Source organism: Drosophila takahashii, chromosome X (assembly GCF_030179915.1).
Source record: "Drosophila takahashii strain IR98-3 E-12201 chromosome X, DtakHiC1v2, whole genome shotgun sequence".
Classification (NCBI taxonomy): Eukaryota; Metazoa; Arthropoda; class Insecta; order Diptera; family Drosophilidae; genus Drosophila; species Drosophila takahashii.
In genome coordinates this window covers 24304562-24329570 of record NC_091683.1, presented here as the reverse complement: position 1 = coordinate 24329570, position 25009 = coordinate 24304562, and the positions used below count along the sequence as shown (strand labels likewise).

Below are 25009 nucleotides of genomic sequence, written 5' to 3'. Positions count from 1 at the left end.
ACTTTGGCCTGGCATATAAATATTTTTCTAGCAGTTAATTAAAGATTTAAGATTAAGAGAAAATCGAAATTTTTGTTTATTTTATAGCTTAAAAAAAATTAATACTATTCAGATATGATTTAAAAAAACCTTCAAATTTAAATTGATATAAAATTTGGAATTATTCTATTTTTAAAAATATGCCTTTTTTTAATAATATTATTATTTATTATATTAGGTATATATTTTATTTGTACAAGTTCAAAAACAACTAGTTCCTTTGAAACTATTTACTATGAAACGTAAACCCTTTAAGCCGAAAAATTGATATTTAATGCCGATGAAATTTGTGATGAAATTCCCCGATGGACCGCTGAAAATGTGCGAAATTTAATCCGAAATCCCCCTTCCTTTGCTCCTCTGCCTCGCAGGCAAAAGCACTCGCAGACCTCGCTGCAGATCCTGGACGACGTGTCGAACCGCTATTACCGCGAGGCCGTCCCCCTGTCGACGCAGTCGAGCAAGGCGGACTTCAAGGAGAAGGAGCACAGCATCCTGCGCCGGCACGCGGATATGACCCAAACGAGTCTCTGCGAGGACGACGGCGAGTCCAGCTCGACGACCACGGCCACCCACGAGCTGATGACTAAGGCGGCCATGTCGGCGGTGCCCTCGAATGCCTGCGATATGGGCTGTCAGACGAGGTGAGTTACCATCCCATTCCCGATCCTGATCCCCATCCCCATCCCGAAGTGCAGTCAAATAGATGCCAGAAAATTGCAAAGTCAACGGCGGGCAAACACTAAAAACAATGACAATGTGAATGCGAATGTGAATGTGAAGCCCGGTTAAAGTTCCGGGGAATGGAATCCAGTAATCCAGGAAGTAACAGTGGGGGGCGATACTATGTATGTTCGTACCCTCGAACAACACAAATCGATGCAAATATTTGTATTTGCATGCGTCTTTATTGGATATATAGGCGACAGGTTGGAGTCGCAGGAGTCGCAGGATGATTCGGGAATGTGGGTTAGCTGGATGGCAAAGTGGCGGGATGGCAGGATGGCAGGATGGCAGGATAGTAGGATGCCAGGATGGCAGGATGACAGACAGTGGGAATGGCTGGCTGGCTGACAGGCGGAATGCAGTGACACAATGCCGACGTGCCCAGATGAAGATGATTCATGCCACCGAAATAGTGATGGGAACGAGTCACTGTCACTGTCACAGCCAAACTGCTACAGGTTGTTCGGGGTGATTTATTAGAGGCTTTCGCATTTATCTCTTGGCTGTGACATATGTGCGAATGCAGGATACAGAGATTTAGATTAAGAGACACAATTGTTTAATTTAAATGTTTGCTTGATGTTCCAAAAACTAACTTGTATGGTTGGTCTAATTTTTAGATTAATACCTAAGTGTTGCAAATGTAAATGTAAATGATTTTAATTTGATTGGATTAATAAAAAATACCCAACTAATTTTATTGTTTTCGTCTTTTACATTCTTTCTGATATCCGAATACTAACCCTATGATTTTATTGATTTTTTCGGCTTAATAACTAACCTAACTAAATTATAAATAATTAAATTCAATTTTCTTTCAATACAAAATTCATTGATTCGGTCAGCACTGCCAAAGTGTTAGATAGTTATCTGTCAACGGGATCCTGTTTTTAGACCATATGCCTTTACAGCCGTCCGACGGATTCAATTCAGCTGATTGGCGCATACCGTTGTGCCACAATCCCTGTCCCGCGGCTACACAATCACCTTTGTGCTCACCAATGCCCCGTCCTCCGCATAATCCCTCTAAGCCACACTGAAAGAAAAGCACGAGTAACTTACAAAACTAAGGGGATACTTTAAAAAAGCATTATTAGACCATTATTATTTTTTAATTGATTTATTTTTATACATTTTATTTTGTAGCCTTGAAATGGACTTAAATTAAGAAAAAGGTTCTTAGCTCAAACCTTCACTATAATTAATATTGGGTACAAATTTGAATTTTGAAGGTTCACTGGCTTGGGTTCTTTGAAGAATCAATTAAAATTTTAAGCAGAGTTTTATACGTATAGATAAATGTCTTTGATATAAGGGAGTTTTATTTGTAAGCTCTTTTGGTATTTCTTTTTATTAGAGTTTTCAAAAACAACAAAAAAACAGCTGAGAAGTAGGCAACAACTTTTGTGATTGCATTTTTTCGAAATTCTACAAAGAGTTTTAGATCCATCAACTTAGTGTTGGGAAATATTCAAACTTCAATCGTAGATTTTAGGAGTGATCCCAGTGTTTAGGTCCCGATTTTTTGCAGTGTCCTCGCAACCGATTGCCCTCGTGTGTGACTGACAAATATTAAAACCTTTCACTTTGCTCTCTCCCAACTCTCCTTTCTCTTTTTTTCTCCCTTTCTCCTTCTCCGCTCAGGGAATCGCTGTTTGTCAACAGTCCCGGAATTGGACCGTCGGCGGGTGTTGGCGTTGCCGTTGGCATTGGTATTGCTGTTGCTCCCGGCGGCGGTGTTGCGACGCTAATGAGACAAAAGTCCAGCTCCTCATCGCTGGGCGGGCACAGCGGCTCGGGGGGCGGGGCCATGATGATGCCGCCCCCGCCGCAGCGCTTCTTCTCCACCTTTGGCTACGAGCCATCCGGATCGCCGGCGGTGGCAACGCTGACAAGACGCAGCATGCATCAGCAGCATCCGCAGCAGCAGCAGCAGCAGCAACATCACCAGCTGCCTCGCCAGGAGTCCATGGAGATGGAGGAGCGACACAGCGGCCGCTCGCATTACGGCGGACTCTTGGTGGCCTCGACGGTCAAGCAGCCGCAGGAGATCTGTCACCATCATCACCAGCACCAGCAGCAGCACCAGCAACAGCAGCAACAGCAGCAACATATACAGCAGCAACAGCAACAGCAGCGAATGCACCACGCACATCCGCATCCGCCGAGCATTGCTGCCCGTCTGCCCACGATGAAGGGACACGGGGCCATGGGACAGACTACGATCCTGCCCGGCGGCAACAAGCAGCAGCATCATCAGCAGCAACAGCAACAGCAGCAGCAGCAGCATCAGCAGAAGAACGAGGAGTCCAAAGTGTTTATCGACATACGGAATTCAGCACCAGACGTGATTATCATGACGTCCCATTGACATTTAAGGATGGCCCGCCAATCAGCAACAGCAACAACAACGGTAGAGAGCAGGAGCAACAGCAACAGGAGCAGCAGCAACATCGGCGGAAGAAGCAACCGTTACAGCAACTGGACATCGGCCAACATATTAACCGCAGCCGCAGCGTCACTGATGACACAACAAGGACACCAAGGAGGTGGTTGCTTTTTGTTTCACCCCCTCGCAACATGTCACTTGCAACCCAAAACCCCCACCCACACCCACCGCCCCCCACATCCGGTTTGCATTCCGTTGCACTCTTTTCGCGCTTTCTTTTCTCCTCGTTTTTAAAGCAAGGTGAACGCGCATTCATTTAAATTGCTGCAGAGTCGGGAGTTTGGAGTTGTTTCGTAATGAAGAGACACCAAACACCAAACTTCCTCTGTAAGCATTGTTTTTTCAAAGTTTCTAAAGCGACTTTTAAGTATTTTTCGGTAAAGTTAATGAGGCCACTTGCTTTGGAGCGAAAGATAGGGAACTATCAGTATATTAATACACACGTACAGTTGCGTTTAGCTTAAGAATGTTATTTAAAATAATTTGTATTATTTTTCTAAAAAGTACAGAATTTATTTAAAATTAAAAATATTATTTAAACACAAATTTTATTTATACAATAATTTGATTTTAATTTTCTAGATTTATATAAAATTAAATAAGATCAAATAATTTGGTTTCCTAGATTTTTCTGTAAAATACGGAATTTACATAAATTAAATAAGATCATACCTACAACATAACTTCTTCATAACATAACACTAGTTTTAATTCGTTTTTATTTTTAAAAGCTTCAACTAAAAGCTTGAGTAATATTATTATTATTTATCGCAGCTGTATTGATGAATGAAAGCAAAACGGAAAAGACCTTTTAAAAATCAAAAACAAATTTCCAAAAAATATTTCTTAATATTTACGTTTTTTTGGCAACTCTTACACTAAATGAATGAGATCTTAAAAAAATATATAAAGGTCTTTAAGACGACATGAGCCCACTAATAGCTCGACAGCAACGACTGCTGCTGACTGGGGCGAGACAAATGGAAGATATGTCGGTCCATTGGCCTCGGCCAGCCCCTTTGCAATAGCCAGATAGCCAGTCGAAGGGATTGTGAGGAAGGGGAAGGGGAAGCCCGGTGAGCTGTTCCAGTTGTTGTAGCCGACGGACCGCAATTGCTGGCGACATTTGCCGGACATTCTACGGCTGCGACAGCGGCATTTTCTGCTCGAAAACAATGCGAACGCAGGACAGAGAATACGGATGCGGATGCGGATCCAGATGCGGATACAAATAGGGGGTAGTGGGCCGGCAGACACTGAGCAGACCGCTGACAACGTGGCGTATGAGCAACATGTCCCAGAACATTGTTATCGGACTCCACATCCCCTACTTGCCCACCTTTCCATTTCCACTTCAACTCCCCCTTTGCCCCAACATGTTCGCAGCTTGGAAAAACGCTCGACAGGAACTTCTTCATTTACATGCATTGCGGACGTGGTCCATTTCACGACGATGTCGCGACCAGAGTCCATCCATCACGGGCACGTGCTCGTAGCTCCATTTCGGTCTTGGGTTTTGGGTTTGGTTTTGGGTTTCCCAATTCCCGACAAGCAATTTGCGCGAAAATAGTTTTTTAAGTGATTTCGGAGTATTGCACTTCGCAAGTCTTATGAAATTCATTTCTAGTCCCCAGTCTTTCACTTTGTAACCCATTAACTACCAGTGAAAAAGATATGGGGGTTCCGTTGAGCTCATAATAAATTACTCACATCAAAAATAAAAGGAAATTGGGTATTCAAAAAGTATAAAACAACCAAGATCCCAATGATAGTTCATAAAAGTTCTAAAAATAAAAATAAACTCTAAATTAAGAGATAAGCAATCTCCAAACGTTCATTGATTCTCGCACCGTTTGCAATGGGTTAACGAAGGAGCCTGGCTATCTTTTTAGTTCATCTGCCAACTAAATCCCTTTCAATTAGATAAATTAGCTGGCCACAGATTTCTCCGCACCTGTGAAAAGTTTCCATCCCCATCCCCATCCCCATTCCCATCCCCCATCAACGACAGATAGAACCGGGCTCTGGAATCCGTCGGTCCGCAATTAGCGTGGTCACCGTAATGCGGTTGCTTTTGGGTTTTCAGCTCTCGGTTGCCCGGGATCATCCCGGCGATTTGAGTGGTCTGAGTGGTTCCGATGGTGTAAATATTGTCGCAGCTGGCCAAAAAACGACGTGATGGGGGGGTTGACTTCTGAAAAAATAAAGATGACAATGACAATGAGCGAGCGAGGAGGGTGTGGGAAATCCATTTGATTGATTGAATTTAAAGAGCAGCGACAGCCACGCGGGAGAATGGGGAAAATTACAAGATAATGATAATGATAATGCTGCTGATGATGATAATGATGATGATGATGGTGCAGTGCTGCAGCTTTTTTTCTGAGCTCTAGGGAAAGCTCAAATCATTAGAGTGATTAAAGGTCGAGCTGACATGACAAGAGTTCCTTTGACTTGACTCTCGGACCCTCATCATCTTGAGCTCTTGAATCAGTCACGGAAAATTCTTGAGCTCCAAAATCTGTCAAAATGATTTTAGCGAGGGAAATTCACACTTTTACTTCAACCTAACCTTTCGGCCAAAAATTAGTTAACTTCTAATATAAATATGATGCTTTTCCTGGAAAGTTACCCTTATCATTTTGAGCTCAAAAATCAGTCAGGCATACAACTTTCAGCTTTGTATAATTTATTAAGAGATTTCAAAATATAATACTAATATTTTTGTATCTTTCCGCCAATTTCTAACTTCTATACATAAGATTTTCTTCTTTAAAAAATACAAAACCCTCATCATCTGTCTTAAAAAAACCCTCAAAATCTTACAAAACGAAAAAAGCAAACCAAATGAATTTAACAAATTGTATATTTAGTTAATGGAAATCTTTACGACTATGATTTGTTAACTCTTTTTAAAACGCAGTTAGTTATTAAACCAAATATTTTCTTAAAATACTAATTCTAAGACAGGAATATGTCTAACCGTTCCGTTTGTACATAAAACAAAGCAAATGTAAGCTTTTTGTTTAGGCTTAAACTTAAACTACTTATTAATTGTTAAATAAAATTTTGATTTGTTTTTTTGTAACCCCGAGAACCATAGGAAACTTTTTCTAGCTAAAGTTTAAGACGAAATTTAGCGATTTTACTAAACCAAAATAGCATCAAGAAACTATACTAAAGTATGAAAAAACTAAAGGCAAAAAATAAGTAAATGGAAAACAATGTGTACTATAAGTCATCTATGCCTAGGATTAAGTCAAATGTATGATAATTTTTTTTTTATGAAAACATATACATAAATACTGAAAGTATCAAAATGAACTACAGAGTAAACCCCAAAAAATATTTAAAACCTTGTCTGTTTTTTTTCCAAAATGACTGCAAGCATTGTAATTGTAATTGTAAATTGTCGAGTGACAAAAAATGTAAACACATACGAGAGCATTAAATAAATACTTGAAAAAATGCTTCAAAATGTATGGATTTAAATGGATACGGCGAAAGAGATAAGCGAGCAGTAGTATTGTGTGTGAGGATTTGCGATCTGAATGTATCTGAATGTGTATAAAATATAAAAATAAAATAAGCCCAAAAGCGATCGAATAAAAATTCATTTTGTGGAAATGTGAGTATTGTTGTGTTGTTAATTCCCGGGTGGCGCTCTCCAATCGCTCCAGTATCCGCCCGAAAATATGCCATTAGCCGTCGAGATCGCCGGCCCGAAAGTAGACGGCACTCAAATGCGGATAAACACGGAAGCTCACGGCGTCAAAGGCAATCGGCTGACCCAATTAGCGGGGAGCACACAATTCACAACTCACATTCACATTCGGACCGCCCGGAGGCGTCCAAATCACGACCAGAAACGAATCGCATAATTATGCAGAGCATCGTGAAAGAGCATGGAGTGTGATAGGCTCTTGGAAAGTTAGGTATATCATAGGATATCAGACTGCACATTTGAATTATAAATATTTTCCCCAAGAATACTGTTTGGTTTTATTTATTCGTAGGAAAAAATATAGATATTTTGATTAGGAAAATTATAACTTTCTATTTCTCCTTAAATATGTTTTTTAAGATTTGTACAGGTAAATTTGAAAGGCTATTAAAATTCATTGGTTAGTTTGGGAATTCTGATACTAGTTTTAACTTTGTTTGGAATTAAATATAATTAAAAGGCACTCAAAACTACATTATATACATTAATTATATACTTTTTGAACATATATATGTAATTATAATCAAATAAAAACACCTCTTAACGGAGTAAAAAAAAGTAGTAACCAGTTACGATCAAAATTTTTTTTGGTGTTAATACGTAGTGGTATATTTTTAGGGAAAACAATATTTATTGGTTTGCTTGGGATTTTGTATAGTTTTCTTAAATATAATATAAGGACAGCCAAATCTAAATACGTTATTTAATAACGTAGCTTTTGAAAAGAAAATATTTTAACAATTTATATTTTTACCGTATTTTATTACAGAAATTAAAACCAAGCTTAGTAACTGCTTTATTTGGATTCTTTTATTTATTGTCAATAAGTCTTTCTATTTAATTTCAATTAATACTAAGTTAAACTCAAAATTAAATTTAAATTGATAATGTGAAAGCACAGCCACCTTAATTTGATTACCTACCTTTTATATATAGTTGTTAATGGTTTTTATTTGGACAAAACTCCAGCAATTATCTCTGGTTTCGGCGGATCCATAACGTTCTTAGCAGCTCGAATCTGCCGGATATCTGGCTGCGTGTATCTGAATCTGGAGCTCGCAGTGCGAAATGCAAATTGTCGCGCGCATCGCTATTGTTTTCCATAGATTTATGCACTCGGCCGATGCTGCGGCTGATTTGTGGTCAGCCGTGTGAATGGCCAGCTCATCGGTTTGGATCGGCTCGGGGTTCCCAGCCATATAAAAGTGAACCCCGCCGGAGGGGACAGTAGTTAGCTCCCAAAATGCCATCGAGTCAGTTTCACCTGCTGCTGCTGCTGCTGCTCGGCACCTTGATCCTGGTCGCTGGCCAAAAGCCAACCTTTCGAGTGCCGCCGCAGGATCTGCAGGTGCCCAACTTCGGGGGCGAGAGCTTCGAGAGATTCGCCAGCGGTGCGGGATCGGGATCGGCATCGGTGTCGAGTAGCGGGAGCAGCGCGAGCCAGGAAACCAGCGATGAGATGCGGGAGCAACTGAAGCAGCTCCTCAGCGACCAACTGGCCAATGCCTTCGCCCCCCTGGCCACCACGCCCTTCACCCAGCGACAACCGGCCATTGCGTCACCCGCCTCGGGGGCAGCAGCTCGTTCCCAGTTCGCCGCCGATCCGGATCAGGATCAGAATGAAGAGGAGTCCCCCGAGGCGGAGGCGGAGGCGGAGGAGGAGGAGGGCGACGAAGAGGAGGAGCAGGAGACCACTACTCTCCAGCCGCAGCCATCGCCTCCACCACTTCCACAACCAGGAGGCGCCGAGGAGGAGTTGGCTGGTGGCCAAGTGGAGGTGGACGACTATAATGCCTGGCGCGATAATTTCTATGACCTCAACGAGGACGGCAGCTATATCTTTGGGTGAGTTCTCAAGGCTCAAGCCGTAACTATGACTATTAAAAAGGCTTAAACAAGTAAGATGGGATTGCAAACTGAAGATTGCGGTGGGCTAAGCCTGCTCCTCAGCTTTGCAAGTGAAATTAAACCCAGTTGACTTTTAGCCTAGGAATTTAAAAACCATAATAATCTTAACGTCGAAAAAAAATTTACATTCCATTTAAATTTAGAATATTTAATATATTTACTTTTATTTGAGGATTCATAGGGTTTCGAGCTTTTGAAAAAAATACGCAATTTTTGACGTTTTTCGATTGTAATTCAGACAAATCAAGACCGACCGCCAAAAGACCGACTGTTTTGAGCAGCTAACAATCTAAATTTTTTTGCGAAAAATGGCTAAAATTGATATTGCATATTCGGACCTTTATTTACAATGTTGCGGACAAAATACTGATATTTTCGAACGGAAATATGGATTCGAATTTTAGACCAAAATAAACGTTTTTTTTCGGGTTTTAAGGCCCACAGCTAAACGACCCACTGTTGTAAGCAACTTACAACCTAACACTAAACTAACAATCCTCATCACTTTCTGGGAAATATATTTTTTGATAAATTTTTGCATTTTATAATGATACATGATTACAACATGACCTTGCGAAAATTGGTTAGAATTAAAAATAAAAAGTTTGAAAAAGTTTAAATATAAAAGATTTGAATGCCAATCGATTGGGCATAAAAGTGCGAGCTCAACGAGGTATAACATTTCATATATATACTTAATTTAGCGCTATAATGGTTGAAAACAGATTTTAAAGGGCTGAAAGTCGGATTAGGATTTTTTACAAAAAAACCCCTTCTTAGGAAATCTACCCATCGCTACTTGCTAACATTTTTTTTTATTATTTATTTATTTTTTTATTTATCGCATTTTATTTATTAATCACATCTATTTGACCAGTTACTCCATTCCTCATGGCGTTCGTCGCTGGGAGAAGGGTTTCTATTCAGAAGGTCAGCATGGTCAGGTGGTCGAGGGCTTCTACGTGCAGCCCCGCCACGATTCCCAGGGCCTAAGATACGAGTTGCGGTGCTACAGAGCCGATTCTAATGGTTACCAGCCACTGCCAGGTAAGGCCTTTTGCATACAGGATTTTTAAATATAAATAAACACAAAAATACCGGGTGATATTGCAGTGGAGTTCCTGAGGACGCCGCCAATTGTGAGGCGCGATGAGGTGCCCCAGGTGAATTGCTTCCGATGATAGACGACCATTGGGCAAAGATAATCGAAAATCACACCTGAAAAGTGTGCGGTATTCAGTGCTTCCAAATACGTTTTAATAGCTAAAGTGCTACCATTTCTACTGTCATTCTTTTTTTGTGCACGTATGTAAATATATTTAAATTAAAAGTCTTTCGCCTTCATATTTTATTTTCTTCCCAGGATCGAACTATATACAGAAACTAAAAATCTTTGCGATTCATTCAATTGGGATTTTATTTGCTAAAAGTAAGAAAATATTAAGCTATCTGCTGCCAAATGGCATACAATTTATTTTTGGTTTGAAATTAGGACCGACCGACTATATTTCGCCATACTTTATGGCCAAATTCCTTTAAGCACAGCCCGGGAATGAAAACAGGAAACCGTGGACCATAAAGAACATGAGCGCATAAGAAGCATAACAATCGCTTAACCGAATTTTTGGGGCTTACCCGTACAGTCATCACTTCCTTGTTTGCTTTGGCGCTACATTTTGTTTTATCCGTTTTACTCGCTTTATTTTCGCCACTGTTTCAGCTTCCTTCGTTACTCGGTTTCAAGTTTAATTCAAATGGCATTTCGAAATACTTTTTATTTGTTTTTATTGTCTTTTATTTTCGCCAGGGTCCTCTGTACTTCTTCTTTTTTCTCGTTGCTACACGTAGAGAAACATTTTAATTTGACAAATTTATTATATTTGTTTCACAAAGAATTAAGTTTTAGACTTTAAAAAAATATATTTAACTAAAGTTAAAAAATTCAACAAAGTCACTATAAAAAATCTATGTAATTTCGTAAATAGTAAAAATTGTTCATGGTCCTTCGAGCCGGATCATGTGAGTAATCATGTATGATTATAATACAAAATATGAAATGGTTGAAATCATTTGAAAATTCAATGATCGATTGCAAAAGTGCAGAGTTTAATAGTGTATACTCAATATAATTGCAAGTAATAATTTGCAGGTCTTCGATTTCTAATCAAATATATTTTCCGAAACCCAAACCTATTCTTCTAAATTTTCTCCCTCTGCATACGTCCCACAGCGGGGCAAACGAGATTTGTAGCTATGTGTGAGCTTGGCGTGGCTTTTGCGGCGTCCCTGACGTGGAGCGGTATTCCCACAGTTTTCAATTTTTGGCGATTTGTTGCGGCACTTAACGGTTGTTTGTTAGCTGTCATTGTTGTTGCTGATGAAGCGCCTTTTGTCTCAACTTCCCGCCATATCTCTTGCTCTTTCTCCTGAGTTCTGCCCACCGGTACAGGCCAACTTGCCTAAGTAAATGGCCAAAGACATGGCAAAAATCTTTAAAATGGAATTACAAATTCAATTGGAATTAAGCCCGGAAATCTGTATTTTTTTTACATTTTTCACAATTAAAATGATATACATTTTCTGTTATTCAATCTTTTAAAATATTCTTAAAGATTTTTGTAAAATATTTTTAAAATTCGACCGCCTTGTAACTTTTTTGTCTTTTCAAATGACTATTAAATATTCGCTCAAAAAATAAACATTTACCACCTTTAGCTTAAGAGGCTTGCCTGTACATCTTGTGATTGTTGTTCCTGTTGTTTTTTCGCGAATATCCCAAGACGGACCCGCAAATTCTGGGTAAATTGTTTGGGCCAACTCGCCAAAAAGGGGTTGCCCGCATCCGCATCCACATCTACATCTGCGTCTACATCCGCATCCACCGTATCCCCATCCGAATCCGAATCCGAGGACCACATCCGCGGGTCCCCAAAGTTTGCTCGACTCTGGCTTAAATACGAATTTGCCTAAATCAACAAACGGCGAGAACAGAACATTTTGTGTGTCTTCTTTGCATTTGAAAAGTAAAATGTAACAAGATTTCATTGTGGCTCATATTGTCTCGTCTATTTGCATATCTTGCGCGTGGCTTTATAGCTATGGCGTTATATACGGGCGCAAATAGATATATATACCGACCTTTGCATTATATAGTCAAGCGAAACGAAGCCAAAAAGAAAAAACAGGTTCATTTAGCTCACGTTTTGAACTTTTAGCGATTGATCGTGATTTTTATTGCGGTTTCTGTTTCTGTTTGCTGTCATTTGCATGAGTCAACCACGGGGAAAACGGGAATTTCTAACCTAATGCTCTAGTACTTTTGAATGTGGCGCTAACATTTGTTTTTTTTTTAAATAAATAAATTAATAATTTTCTACATAATTGTGGATTTAAAAAAATATTATACTTACTTTAAAAATTGAATTTCAGTGCCATAAATTCTAAAAAATGATTTGGTAAATTATTGAAAAAAAGAGTGAATAATTTGATAATTACTTTATAAATTGCATTTAATATCTTTTTCGTTTTTTTTCAATTTTTAGTTAAGTTTAACAAACAAATTTAAAACAAATAAATAAATCATTTCCCAAATAATTGTGTATCTAAAAAAATATATTATGCTTACTTTTTGTTTGAAAAATGCTTTCCTAAACCATTGATTTTCAACAGATTTCTTAAAACAAATAAATTAATAATTTTCTACATCATTTTCGATTTCGAAAAATAACGTTTTAATTGCATTTTAGTGCAATAAATTTTAAAAAATTCGTTGCTAAATTATTGATTTTCAACAGATTAAAAGGAGCTTCGTAGTTTGTCATATTTTTTCTACTCTCCCAAAAGTCGCAAACAAACTCCATAAAAACAGAAATGCATACAACTAATCTCGAATCCAATTTCCACACATTTTGTCCCCGCAGTCCTAGGAAGTGCTGTTTTTGGTCAACTGAAAATCATGAAGTAATCAACTTAAAGCGAAACTTTGCCTTGGCCGGCGAAACTTTTGCAGATACAAAGATACTCACAATCAGATACACAGATACACATGGGCCTGGGCAGCAAACTTGGCTATAATTGAGCAATTTACACCACAACAAGATGGGGCAGTAGGAGGGGTGACCGGGATGTTCGGGGTTTTCGGGGGGTTTCTCGAGGTTTTTCGGGAGTCTAGAAGGTCAGTTCGCAAGACGAATCGGGGAAAGTTTGCCGGGAGCATCAAACAGTGCTGGAATGTGATAAAAATGCCGAGATTATGTAACCGAAATACTTTTAAATCGAAATCGAGCAATATAAATTCATGGCTTAGACACTTGAAAATGCCAACGATGGGTGGGACACTTGGCCCATGGCTATGGCTATAAGGGGGTGGTTTATTTGGGTGCTCGGTGGTTTTTCCCAATGGGAAATGGGAAATGAAATATTGCAAACACACACGCCGAAAGAGAAAGAGACGGCGACGGACAATGGAACAGAGACGGAGCGACAGAGCGACTGAGCTGAGTTTGCCATTTTTTGGTTTGGCTCTAAACAATATTTTATACTTATTTGGCTGGAGATATTTATTAGTTTGTTGTGCGCATCACCCCGATTTTCAGCTGCACATTCGAACTCCTTTTTACGATGCCTCTGGCATTAACATGCGAAATATCTTAAGTCCCTGCCATTAAAAGCCAACCGAATAACCGAATGCGATAAGATCGGCGACCGTTAGTCGTCGGCACCTTAATACCTTTGGCATATTATAGCACTGGGATGTCAAAAAAAAAGAAATGAAATGAATAAAAAGCAAGAAAAGTGGGGGAACTGTTTCCGAATAAATGCTTACATTTATTAATTACGCATGCGGTTTGACGGACTCTCGGGGGTTTAATCTGCCAAATGGAGTGTTAACCCTCCGCTGGCCGCCGTTCCTTTTGCATCCTCCCACACACAGTCGAGGAAAAGACTGATTTTAAGCCAATAAATGATCAACGATCGATCAAAGCTGTTTATTGATCATTAATTGTGCCGCAATTTATCAACAGATTCGCTTAATTTAATTTATCAATTAAATGTCATTTGGCTGCTGATCAATCATAAGGGAGCAATTTATCATTATTTAACAAATAAAAAAATGCAGACACAATTTTTAATATTTATAAGTGCGTTATGTTCTTATTTGCAAAAACAATAAATACATAAATAATATATCTAAATTAAAAAAAATAATAATAAAATAAATGAGTCACAATTTGAATTGTAGAAATAATTCAATAAATACTAAACCCCTAGCTTGATTAAAATTAAAGTGCAAGTAAATAATAATAATAATATTGCACACTACTTTTATAAAAATCAAAGGAATTTCGGGACATTCCATTGCTATTCCAATATGGGCAAATGTAGCAATAGAAAACTAGCTGTCAAATCAAAGTCATCACAAACAAAGGCCAAGAAAAGCATAAAAATTTAACGCAGGGGGCGTGATGAATGTCTGTAGAGACTGGAGACTGGATTCTGGAGTCTGGCATTTATCACACACTCTCGGCCACAAGGGTTAAGCAATTAGGGGCAGATGGTGACGCCCACACGGGGCTACCAAATCGATGACCAACTCACTGAAAGGGGGAAGAACTGGGAGAGATGGGCCCAGCCGATAGTCGATGTGGGACGATGACGCGCCTGGTCAATGAACCATGTCGATGGGACCCAGAGACTCCGATTGGGATCGGGATGATGCATCTGGGGCTGACACACTTCGGCCGGCCGGGCGGCGCAACAAACAAATAATCAGAAATCAAACAAACAAACGGACGGAGTAAACAGGCCGAAAAGAATCCCCGTCGCAGGTTCAAGGATCCGTCGGGCCCCGAAAACGCTGTCAAAATCACAAAAGCCACCGTGACGCCTCACAAAAACCGACAAAAGAAACGTTCTTTTTTGGGGGGGCTGAAGTTGGAAGGCGGGGGTGTCAGTGCTGTCTGCATCTCGAGGGGCACAAGGCTGTCTTTATAGGGTTAACCGCAGAGCACAAAAGCCGAACAAACGCCGGAGTAATTATTATGAATGAATTTTCTTTGCCGCCTTTGTTGTGGCCATTATTTTGAGGCAGTGCTTTCAGGCTTGACAAAATTCAGCTCGAAAACGTATCTTTATTGCGAACTTCCAAAGCCTTACTTGCATGTAGGTAAAGAGATCTCTTGAAAACAATTCAAAGATATTTTTAATATTTATTTAATAAATAGTAGGTAAAGAGATCTCTTGAAAACAATTCAAAGATATTTATAATATTTATTTAATAAATAAGAATTATCTGAGATTTTTATTCTAAAAAGATAAGTAAAACCGTTTAGAATCTGACTTGAATTCAGTTTTATCATATAAGAAGGATTCTGTGTTTACTCTAGTATTTTATGTTAGTTAAGTTAATATGCAATTGGTTTTGGGCAAAGTGATTTATTAACTTTTTATTTACAAATTTAAGCAAATAAAAGTGTCTAAAAATATGTATAAATAAATAGAAGAATTCGATCAAGGTAAAATATTCCGTCACAATAATTTATAATATACCAAGATTTTAGAGGTAATATTTAAATAAATATATATTTAAAATATTTAACCATAACTTAAATATAACTGTTTAAGAATATTTAAGAAATTTATTTACAAAATAAAAATATTTTTTATCAATACCATTTTGTGTGTTTTACGTATTACAATATAATGAAAATCAAGAATAATATTTTGATGCCCAGTAAATAGATTTAAACGGGATAACAATAAAATAAGTGTATTATTGTATTGTATTGTAGTGTATCTGTATTATTTTATTATTATCTAAAAAAAACCGCCGCATTTATTGGCCAGGAAATATAGCCAAGTCGGGCAGCTCTGAGTCTGCGCAGCAGTGCGATAAGGAAGGGAAATGGAGAAGCGAAGCGAGGGAGTTTTCGGAGGCAGTGTGGCCCAGACTCGGGCCCACCGAAAAGCAATGCCAAATCATTGGCATTGACGTTTGAGCAAAAGAGGGGTTTATTATACTTCAGAGCCAGCCTGTTGCCTTCATCGGTTCGGTCTTTCTTCATTTGCCACTTTCTTGTTCTTGTTCTTTCGCAGGAACATTTTTCATCTTTAGTGCCGAAAGGCTTCACTCGAGTGGGCTGCGTTTTGCTTTTGGTTTTGGGGTATATAAGGCGGCCCCAGTTCGCTTCAATGCCACACAATCAATTATCGAACTCTGAGTGAAACATGTTTCGAACGAAGGAGATCTATGCGGGATGGAATGTCCGATATGTGGTGGCCTGCGCGGTGATCCTGCTGCTGATCCTGAACGAACCCGTCGATGCCCGATTGACCCGGCGACCCAGGCGCACCACCACGCCCAGGAGCACCACCAGTCGGGCCACCGTGAATCCGGATCGCCACCAGCACCTTCACCACTGGCCACCACTGGTGGCACCACCGGCACAGCCACAGCCCCAACCACAACCACATCCCCAAGTGGTTGTGGTGCAGAAACCCATTCACTCGGAGTCCAGTCCCCGGCTGATTGACAGCTTCGATCAGAGATCGGTCGACGGGCAGTACGAGTTCAGGTAAGGAGTCTTAAAAAATAAGTACCCATATTTATGGGTATTATATTTTATATTATATTTTATTTATATTATATTTGTTTGATATGGAAGATTTTTGTTAAGACCAGGACAGGCTGAAATTGACGTTAACTTAATGCAAGTTTTAAATTTTCTTGAATGCTTGTTTTCCCAAGAAAATAAAATCAATATATATAAAATATTTAAAAATTATTTGATGCTCACTAAGATTCAATTTAAATTGAATTGTTTCCAAAAGATAATTTCTTTTACCAATTATTGTACATTTTATTGATAGAATTAATATTTATTAATCAGTTTCTGGTACATACCATTAAAAATACTACGAATTTACGTAATATACGAGTCATAAACAATTTTATAATCTTCATGAATTTTTAAAACATTTTATTTATGCTTCAATTCCACAATATCAACAATATCCAGATATCAACTGGACAACGGGAATACCCGCTACGAACGCGCCTACTGGCTGCCCGTTGGCAAAGAGCTTGTCCTGGCCAAGAAGGGTTACTACTCGGTGCCCCTGCCAAATGACAAATACTCGACCGTCTTCTACACGGCCGATCATCGTGGCTACCATGTGGACATGCGTGAGTTCCTCAGGGGACCATCTCTCCATTTATTTCCAAACCGCTAATGAATTTATCCAAAACGCAGAGACATTAACCGGAGAGCAGCCGCTGTTGCCGCGGAGCCTCGAAGTGCCCGGAGTGGAGAGGGAAATGGGTGCGGGATTGGGTTCGGGAATGGAAATGGGATCTGGAACTGGAACGGGGACTAAGCGAAATTCAATAAGCGGTCCGGAGCGTAACGAGCTGGATGTGGATGTGGGAGTGGATAGGGATGTGAATGTGGACGCAAGTGGAGCTGGCACCGAGATGGTTCCTAATGTAAGTGCCACTGGGGGTAGCCTCCCCTATATGAACACACCGTCGAAAATGCCTTTAATTTATATATCATAACAGAAGAAAGAAAGAATAATAGTCAACTCTAAATTTTAATTTAAATAATATAATTATTGAAAATAATTCAAAATATCAAAATAATTACAAAATTTGAAGTGTAATCCGCGCATTTACAATTTTTTTAGTGGCATTAAACGCCAGCCATTGCAGCCAAACTTAAGGATCAAACTTTATCTATGATTCCCAGACTTAATTTAATTTTCCACTGTGCACTTGCCCCCTTTTGCTGCAGGCTGTAGACCAAGTCGAAACCGAAACCGAACCATCAACTTTGGCCAACGACATTTTGGCAACTGAAGCACCAGCCGACATCCACGACGACGATGACGATGATGATGACGACGCTGTTGATGATGATGAAGGCGCCTCAAACTGAAAGCCCCAACATTAGAGGACATTTCGGCATATATGGAGGATGGAGATTGGAACTGACGGAGGGACGGAGGACAAGGGACACACACACTTGGCTGGCTCGCAGCTCGCTCCACTTGCTGCAAATCAAATTGAAAACAATTGTTGCAGTCACCAGTCCGACACAGTTGAGTTGGCCAGTAGTCACTATATCCCGAGGACCAGGAGCAGGAGCAGCGGGAGAAGTCAACTCGACTCCACTTAACTCCATCTTCATCTTCATCTTGAAGTTCATGGGGAATGTGTCTCAATTGCTCGCTTGACAGCTTCTTCTGGATCCGTTCTGGTCCCCTTCTCTGTTTTCTGTTTGCCTCTTTTAATATACGATAGATTCTTTTTTTTTGCCATATTCAATAAAAATAAATATATGTAGGTTATAAACTTCAAGTGGCCTTTATGGTAATGAGGGGATTTTTTTAGGTGGGTGGGAAAATATGTCATTTGACTTATAATTATTGCCTTTAACTCACTTTGACTTCCTTATATTTTTAAAAGCCTGTTTTGGCATAAAACAATCACTCCAATTAAATTGATTTTATTTATTATCTGTAAATATCTTTAGTACATTTTATAATTTTTTCAAAATATTGGGAAGGTGTATAAAACATTTTGAGCTCTCAAAAAAAACTCAACCAATTATATATTGCCATTAAAGATTTTGAAAAGTACATTGTGGGCAGATAAGGGCCTTTCCTAATGGCCACCATCCAAAATTACATCGTGTTCAGACACACAAACGAGGTCCATTGAAGCAATTCCAAATAGTTTAGAGGTGTCATAGCCATTTTCAATGGACCAAAAAGGAAGGGACCAAAGACCGAGGCTCCGTGTGTGTGATGGCCAAAAGATGAGACATTATGAGGCGGCGGCTGACAAAAACACATTCGAGCCTCAATTTGCCATCTGCCGACTGTCTTTTGTGGGGCCTTTGCTGTCCCCGCTGCCTCTGCCGGTTTCAATTTAAATGGTTTCTGGAAAAACGCCCCAAATTGGGCGGTCGCATTGGTGAAAAGGCAATGCCAGGAGATTTGTCGGCGGCAAATCGGTGAGCATTCATAAAACTTCTCCATCTCCGGCCCTTCCATTGACTCCCCCCTACCAACTGCATGTTCCTGTAAGACTCGGCTGCTTACCTTCGCTGGTGCACATATGCTCGTAAAATGCAGAGGACACTGGGAAAAAAATTGAAAAAAATACAATTGTAAAAAAATTAAATTAAATAGCTACACACAGAAGAATCGACGTGTGCCCAATGCAAGATAGGCGTGTGAACGCAAGAGGGAGCACCCCTGATTTAAGGACTCATTAGCATTACTTTCAAATGAATTTTGAATAAATCATATGAGGCCTACTTTCATAATTATATTTAATATTCTAAAAATGCAATTTACTTTCAACATATTAGGTATTTTTATATTTCCTATATTATTTGTTCATTTAATATACATTTTCTGCGAGTGTCGAGAGGGTTCTGTGGCAGGATAACTGCAGCTATTCATTTCGCTACTAATCCAATGCGGGCCAGGGATTCGGCTTGGTCCTTTTAGCCGCTCCTTTAGCCCCTTCTTTTGCCCCTTCTTTTACCCCTCTCCCTGTCCTTGGCCCGTTTTGTATTTACGATTCAGCCATGCCCACGTAATGAATGGCAGGACCTTCTGCTCCTCGGGCGTGTGAATGAATTGAGTGTGCAAATGGCTGACTGAATGAATGAATGAATGAACCAATACGAATGCGAATGTGAATGCGGGCGGTAGATGTTTTTGTGGCCTGATTGGAGGCGGATCGATCGCCGTGAGTCACGCTGCCATCTCTGCTGCAAAAGGCATAACCTTGGCTGCAATCCCACCATTTCGCCCAGTTCCTTTCTTAATTTTATGTGCGTCGCCTGCATCGAAAAGTTTACACATTTACCGCACTCACGTGAAGCTCCATAAAAGCAGAAGCGGCGTTGGGGATGAAGATTGAATGGACTTTGCGCTGGATTCATCGCAGCTCATCCCGCCCTCCGATTTTCCGAGCACCCAAACACATTAGCATTTTCCAGACAGGATCGCACAATATGATGGATTACGCAACCCAACAAAATATGTTTCACAATCTCAATGGGGAATACACTCAGGAGGCACAGGAAAAAAATAAATGTTATTCAAAGGACGGAAATTAATTTTCTGGTATTATATTATTTTTATATATAATATTATTCTTATATTTTCATCTATAAATCTCTTATGGATTCTATTTTTTTTAAGGAAAATTAATCATCAATTTTATTTCAATAATATTCCTATTATTTATTTTTATTTTCACTTTTTTTTGTGCATCTTGAATAGGATTGGCGCACTTGTGGCTATTTATAAGGTGCCATGGGTCATCGATGACCCTTGTCCCGGATTACCTATGTAAATATTCACACGCACCCTTAACCCTTAACCATTAACCCTTAACCCCATCATTTGCCCATTTGCCAAAATTAATTTATCTTCATGAGCACTCCACTCTCCAGTCACCAGACGGGCAACAAAAAAATGAAAAACAAAACGAATCCCAGGCCTCCAGGGACTCCCGACCCATGTCCAAATCGGTCCAAAGTTCGGCCGCCGTATTGTAAATAAATAAATAGGAAAATAAATAAATAAATTGAGTAATGGCCATAATTGACGTGTCGCATGAAAAATTCAAAGCGCCAACACACACAAATTGAATGAGAATGAGAATGGGTATCCGAATCCGAATGCCAGCCATTGAACTTCAGCCCCAAAGTGAAGCCAAAACAGTCCACAAACTGAGTGTGTGAGTGACTGCGGCATTTTCCAGATTTATATCGGGGTTATCAAACCTCGAAGCACAATGAGAGCACACATATAAGGCCAAGCACACACACTCGAAAAATGCCAAAAAATCAAACGAAGTTTGGCTCTAAAAAGCGGCTAAGATATTTGTTGGTTCTTAGTAAACCGGGCACATACCATCGCCCCCAGACAGCTGAAAGGGGGCGGGGCACCACATTGGGGGTATATCCGAGGTTGTCCGGCAAACATTCTACACAGAAATATTCTCAGACACTGGATTTCGATTGCTAAGGGATTGTACTTTCCTTGAATTGCTAGAAGGGCTCCTTGAAAATCTAAAAACTATTTTATTGTAACCTATAACATTTATTATTAAGAATGGCCAACTATTTATAATCATTTTAAATTAAATTAATGATATAATAATATAAGTCCAACAAAAAAATTATTTTCTTGTAACTAATAACATTAAACATTAAAATTGGCCAAGTAATTATTGTAATATTATCCTATATATAATCTATTTATTTATTAATATTTATTTCTCTCACTGCAGCCCCCTACCCCACCAACATATTTATATTTATGCATACAGTTAGGTATTTCCTATTTCGTATTTCAGTTTATCAAAAACAAGACTCCATCTAATCTTGAGATTAATAATGCGGCTCTGCGTAAATTTCAATTGTGACCACCAGCCACACACACACACACATGTGCTGTCCGCAAAAATGTAGATTTAATGGGGACCTCAGCTGCAATTTCGACCACGGTTGGCAAAGTCCGGCAGGAAGTGGGTTAAGGAAGGCTGTGAAAAGGGCCCGCAAACGGGGTTAGAGGCCGGGGCCCGCCCCTTTTTATGGTTAGAATTTTATTGACTCGGATTAGTCGAGAGTCCGTATGGCGCATCCGTAAGATACACATTACTATACAGAGAGATGCACGATTGCAACGTTTCGGCCGGCAGATTTTCTGCCATATTTTCGGTAATTGAGAATTGTGAATTTCGGCCAGGCTTAGCCGCTTAATAAATTTATGCAAACCGAGATAGAGAGATACAAATGTATCTGCCGGGGATCTGCCGAAATTTGCTTCAATGCACAGCAAGAAAAAAGTGTATAGAAAAAAATAGCAAAAAAAATAAATCTTTAACAATTTTTTTTTTTAATGATTTTATTTTTTATTATGGGATCATTAAAACGAAAAACATTATATTCATACAAGATTTAAAAGCCGTAAATTAAAACTATTAATTTTAAAAATATTTTAACTTAAAGCAAGCTACTGAATTTCTGTAACGATTTAAAAAAAAATATTAAAGAAAGTACATCCTAAGCAAATTTTATTTATTTATTATATGATCATTAGATCCCAAAACATTATATTCATTAAAGATTTGTAAGCTGTAAATTAACACCAATTAATTTTCGAAATATTTATAATAATAATAATAAAATCAACTAAATTATTTTTTAATTCGTTAAACACTTCTTTATTAAATTTTCGCCCTGTGCGTCTGCAGCAAGTTTCGTTGTTAGCACGCCCCTTTCCCTGCTCCCTATTCCCGGTATTTGTTTATCATTGCTTCTTTTTTTCTTTCTTTTTTTATTTGTTTTTTTGTTTTTGCACAGGCACTCAGCTTGCGGATTTTATAATTTATGCAAGACACCAAACAAACTCAGCTTAAGTCTTACAAATTGTTTTGAGATGCTCGGCATATCATATAAAAAAAGCGCACAAGCCAAAAGGAAAAGCAGCAGAAATCTGTATCTGAGTTTTGAAGAGCGCCGCAAAAAAGAAAAAATACAGAAAAAAGAAAAAGGGAAAGAGGGCGGGACGTGATTTGATGGGAATTATTCCATTGCCGGCAACAGGCAGCAGACTCAAAGCCGCAAAAAAGTGGGCAAAGTGCTCCAGACCAAAAGGTAGCTATTCTGGGGGAGGGGCTGCTTTTGGGGTCCGGGTCCACAACAAGTTGTATCTCGGAGATGTCATGTCACGTAGCAGGCAGTGCTACATGGACCATTCATACAAATTTTGTTTTATAAGCCACTTTTATACGTTATTTGTGTGTAACTTGGTCCGATTCAGACGGGCTGTGGCTGCGATTGCGGCTCTACCCCGTATGTTTATCTGTGTAGCTGTATCTTTCCCGGGCTCACTTTTTTGGGCCATTTCATTGCCGCCGCTGTAGATTCACTTGCGAGCAATTGCCAGCAGTCGGCTGCCCCAACAGTGGTTGCCTTTCAAAATAAAAGTGTTTCTAAACAACCTGCAACAAGTAGTGTTCCCTTGCCAACCACCAAAGGATTGATTTACATTTTGTATTTATTTACCTTACCGAAATTACGTTCTTTAATAAAATCTATTTTCTCTAGTTCTTTTTTTATCTACCCAGAAAAAATTTCAAAAGTTTTATACAAATTTTATTTTACTTTGGATTTTTAAAACGTTTTAATTTTTATTTTAAAAAGTTTTTACAAGAAAACGGCATCTAAAATAAAAAAAAGGAGCAAACAAAAGATTATATTTAATAATTCAACATTTGAAACCTTACATAAAAATGTACAACTTTGGAAATTACCTGCTAATTAACAATTTTAAATTAAATTTTAATATGTTTAATACATTTTATAAATGTTCAGTATTCAATGTTTAATTTTTTTACCTGGCTTTTTCCCCTTTTCTTCCACTGTGCCGCCATTTCGTTGTGTGCTGAAAGCTGCAGCACGTCGTCAACAGAATGTCGTGGGTCCCCACTCTGACACCTACAAAGTAAGACAAACCGAGGCACCTCCTGCTGCTCCTGTTGCTCCTTGGCCATTGATGTTGCTGCTGTGTCTGCGATGTTGCAGCCTGCCCAAAAATAACCAACGCACACGGTAATGACAAACAGCGTTGTTGTCTCAACCATTTAGCATCACAGACGACAGTCACACTCGAAAAAAGTTCTTTCATTCTACCCAATACTTAAAAAAAAAAAAATTCCCCATATAAAATAGAAAATACAATTAAAATTACTTCAAATCTTTTAAGTAGAAAAATGTGCAAATAAATAAAGAATTTTTAAGGACTATGCACTTGGTATTTGATTAATTTTTTCTGTGCAGCGGCAACACCGCCAGGAATCGCTTCCTGTCACGACTGCACAGCGGCAACATCTTGCTCCTCCTGCTGTTGATTCTTTTTCGGACACTGGCTTTGTCATCGACAGACAAAACAAATGACCTTGCTGATGAGGCACCCGTAACTACGCCGCCCCCTTCGAGCCACTGATCTTTCAGTACAGCCAAGTACACAGAACAAAAAAGTCTCTAATTATAAATTAGTTTTATTCGAAAAATATCTTTGAATTTCTTTAAAATATTTTATTAATTCTAATTATTATATTTAGAATAAAATTTAAAAGGTATAATAAATTAGTTCTCCATCTTCAATAGATCATAATCATTTCTGTACAGAGAAGAACACAAGACAAAAAAATGTCTAAAATTTATTGTCCACAAGAAATCTATCTTGGGGTTTTATAAATTAGTTAGTTTAGAAAAATTTCTCAAAAAATTTATTTAAATCTAATTACTATTACTGAAATACCTTTCTAAAGGCACAATATATCCGTTCTTAATCTTCAATGGAACCTAAACATTTCTGTCTGTGTTTTGCGAATGGGCGCAACAAGTTTGGCAAACATTTTTGCACTTTTGTATTTTAATTTCTGGGCCTGAGCGCCGTCTTTTGTTCGCCTCGACAGAATGTGAAATGAATGCTTTGTCACAGCCAGAGATAAAATACGTTTATAAATAAATCAGTTTACGCCAGGATGAAGGAAGTGGCTGGTGTTGCTGATGTTGATGTTGCTGTTGCCACTTTGGCAAGTTTGGCGACTGGCTGACTGACAGAGTGACAAACTGGCAGAGTGACTGCCCGACTGACTTAGCCCAGTGAGTGAGCAACTGTGACTGCCATTGTCACTGTTCTGTCACCGCGACTTGGCCATAAATCTGCTCTGGATGCCATGCAAAAAATTCAAAAATAAAATTTAATTTACAAAAAAAAATTCGCATAAATGAGATAACCATTTTTAATGCACTGGCATGACCTTTGAGGTGTGCGGAAATTAATTAAATGGCGATAAGTCCGTGCCGACGTATTGACAGCTGCCCCCGAGCAGCACTAACCGATAAGTTTTGCTGGGTCCCTGGGTCCCCAGCTCAATTGCACATCATTAACTTTGGCCGACTGACCAAGTGGCTCCCTAGATTGCCCTTGCCCCCCTTGAAGCCGCCTCGGAGCCCCTGGCTTCCATCGCATATTGGAGATCCCAGCAGATCCCAGGCCTGTGTTCGCTAAATCGCTGCACATTAAATGCAATTAAGAAATGATTGAAATCATAAATTAGCCCT

At 39.1% G+C, this 25009-nt stretch overlaps 3 protein-coding genes across 3 annotated transcripts in view; all 3 read left to right on the top strand.

The window, feature by feature from the left end:
- Positions 1–3707, top strand: part of Neto (Neuropilin and tolloid-like) — a 94469-nt gene extending 90762 nt beyond the window's left edge. The window contains exons 12-13 of the mRNA XM_017155311.3: positions 411–683; positions 2410–3707. Of these exons, the coding sequence (XP_017010800.2) occupies positions 411–683; positions 2410–3136 (1000 nt within the window). The 3' untranslated portion in view covers positions 3137–3707. The remainder of the gene's footprint in view (positions 1–410; positions 684–2409) is intronic.
- Positions 3708–8181: 4474 nt separating this feature from the next.
- LOC108066680 (uncharacterized) lies at positions 8182–10027 on the top strand. The gene is made up of 3 exons (XM_017155281.2): positions 8182–8783; positions 9724–9893; positions 9960–10027. Exons 1-3 carry the CDS (start codon positions 8182–8184, stop codon positions 10025–10027), a joined length of 840 nt encoding a protein of 279 aa, XP_017010770.2.
- Positions 10028–16073: 6046 nt separating this feature from the next.
- On the top strand, positions 16074–17782 carry LOC108066679 (uncharacterized). Its single transcript, XM_017155280.2, has 4 exons — positions 16074–16420; positions 16865–17031; positions 17099–17331; positions 17639–17782. Exons 1-4 carry the CDS (start codon positions 16074–16076, stop codon positions 17780–17782), a joined length of 891 nt encoding a protein of 296 aa, XP_017010769.2.
- Positions 17783–25009: the final 7227 nt, after the last annotated feature.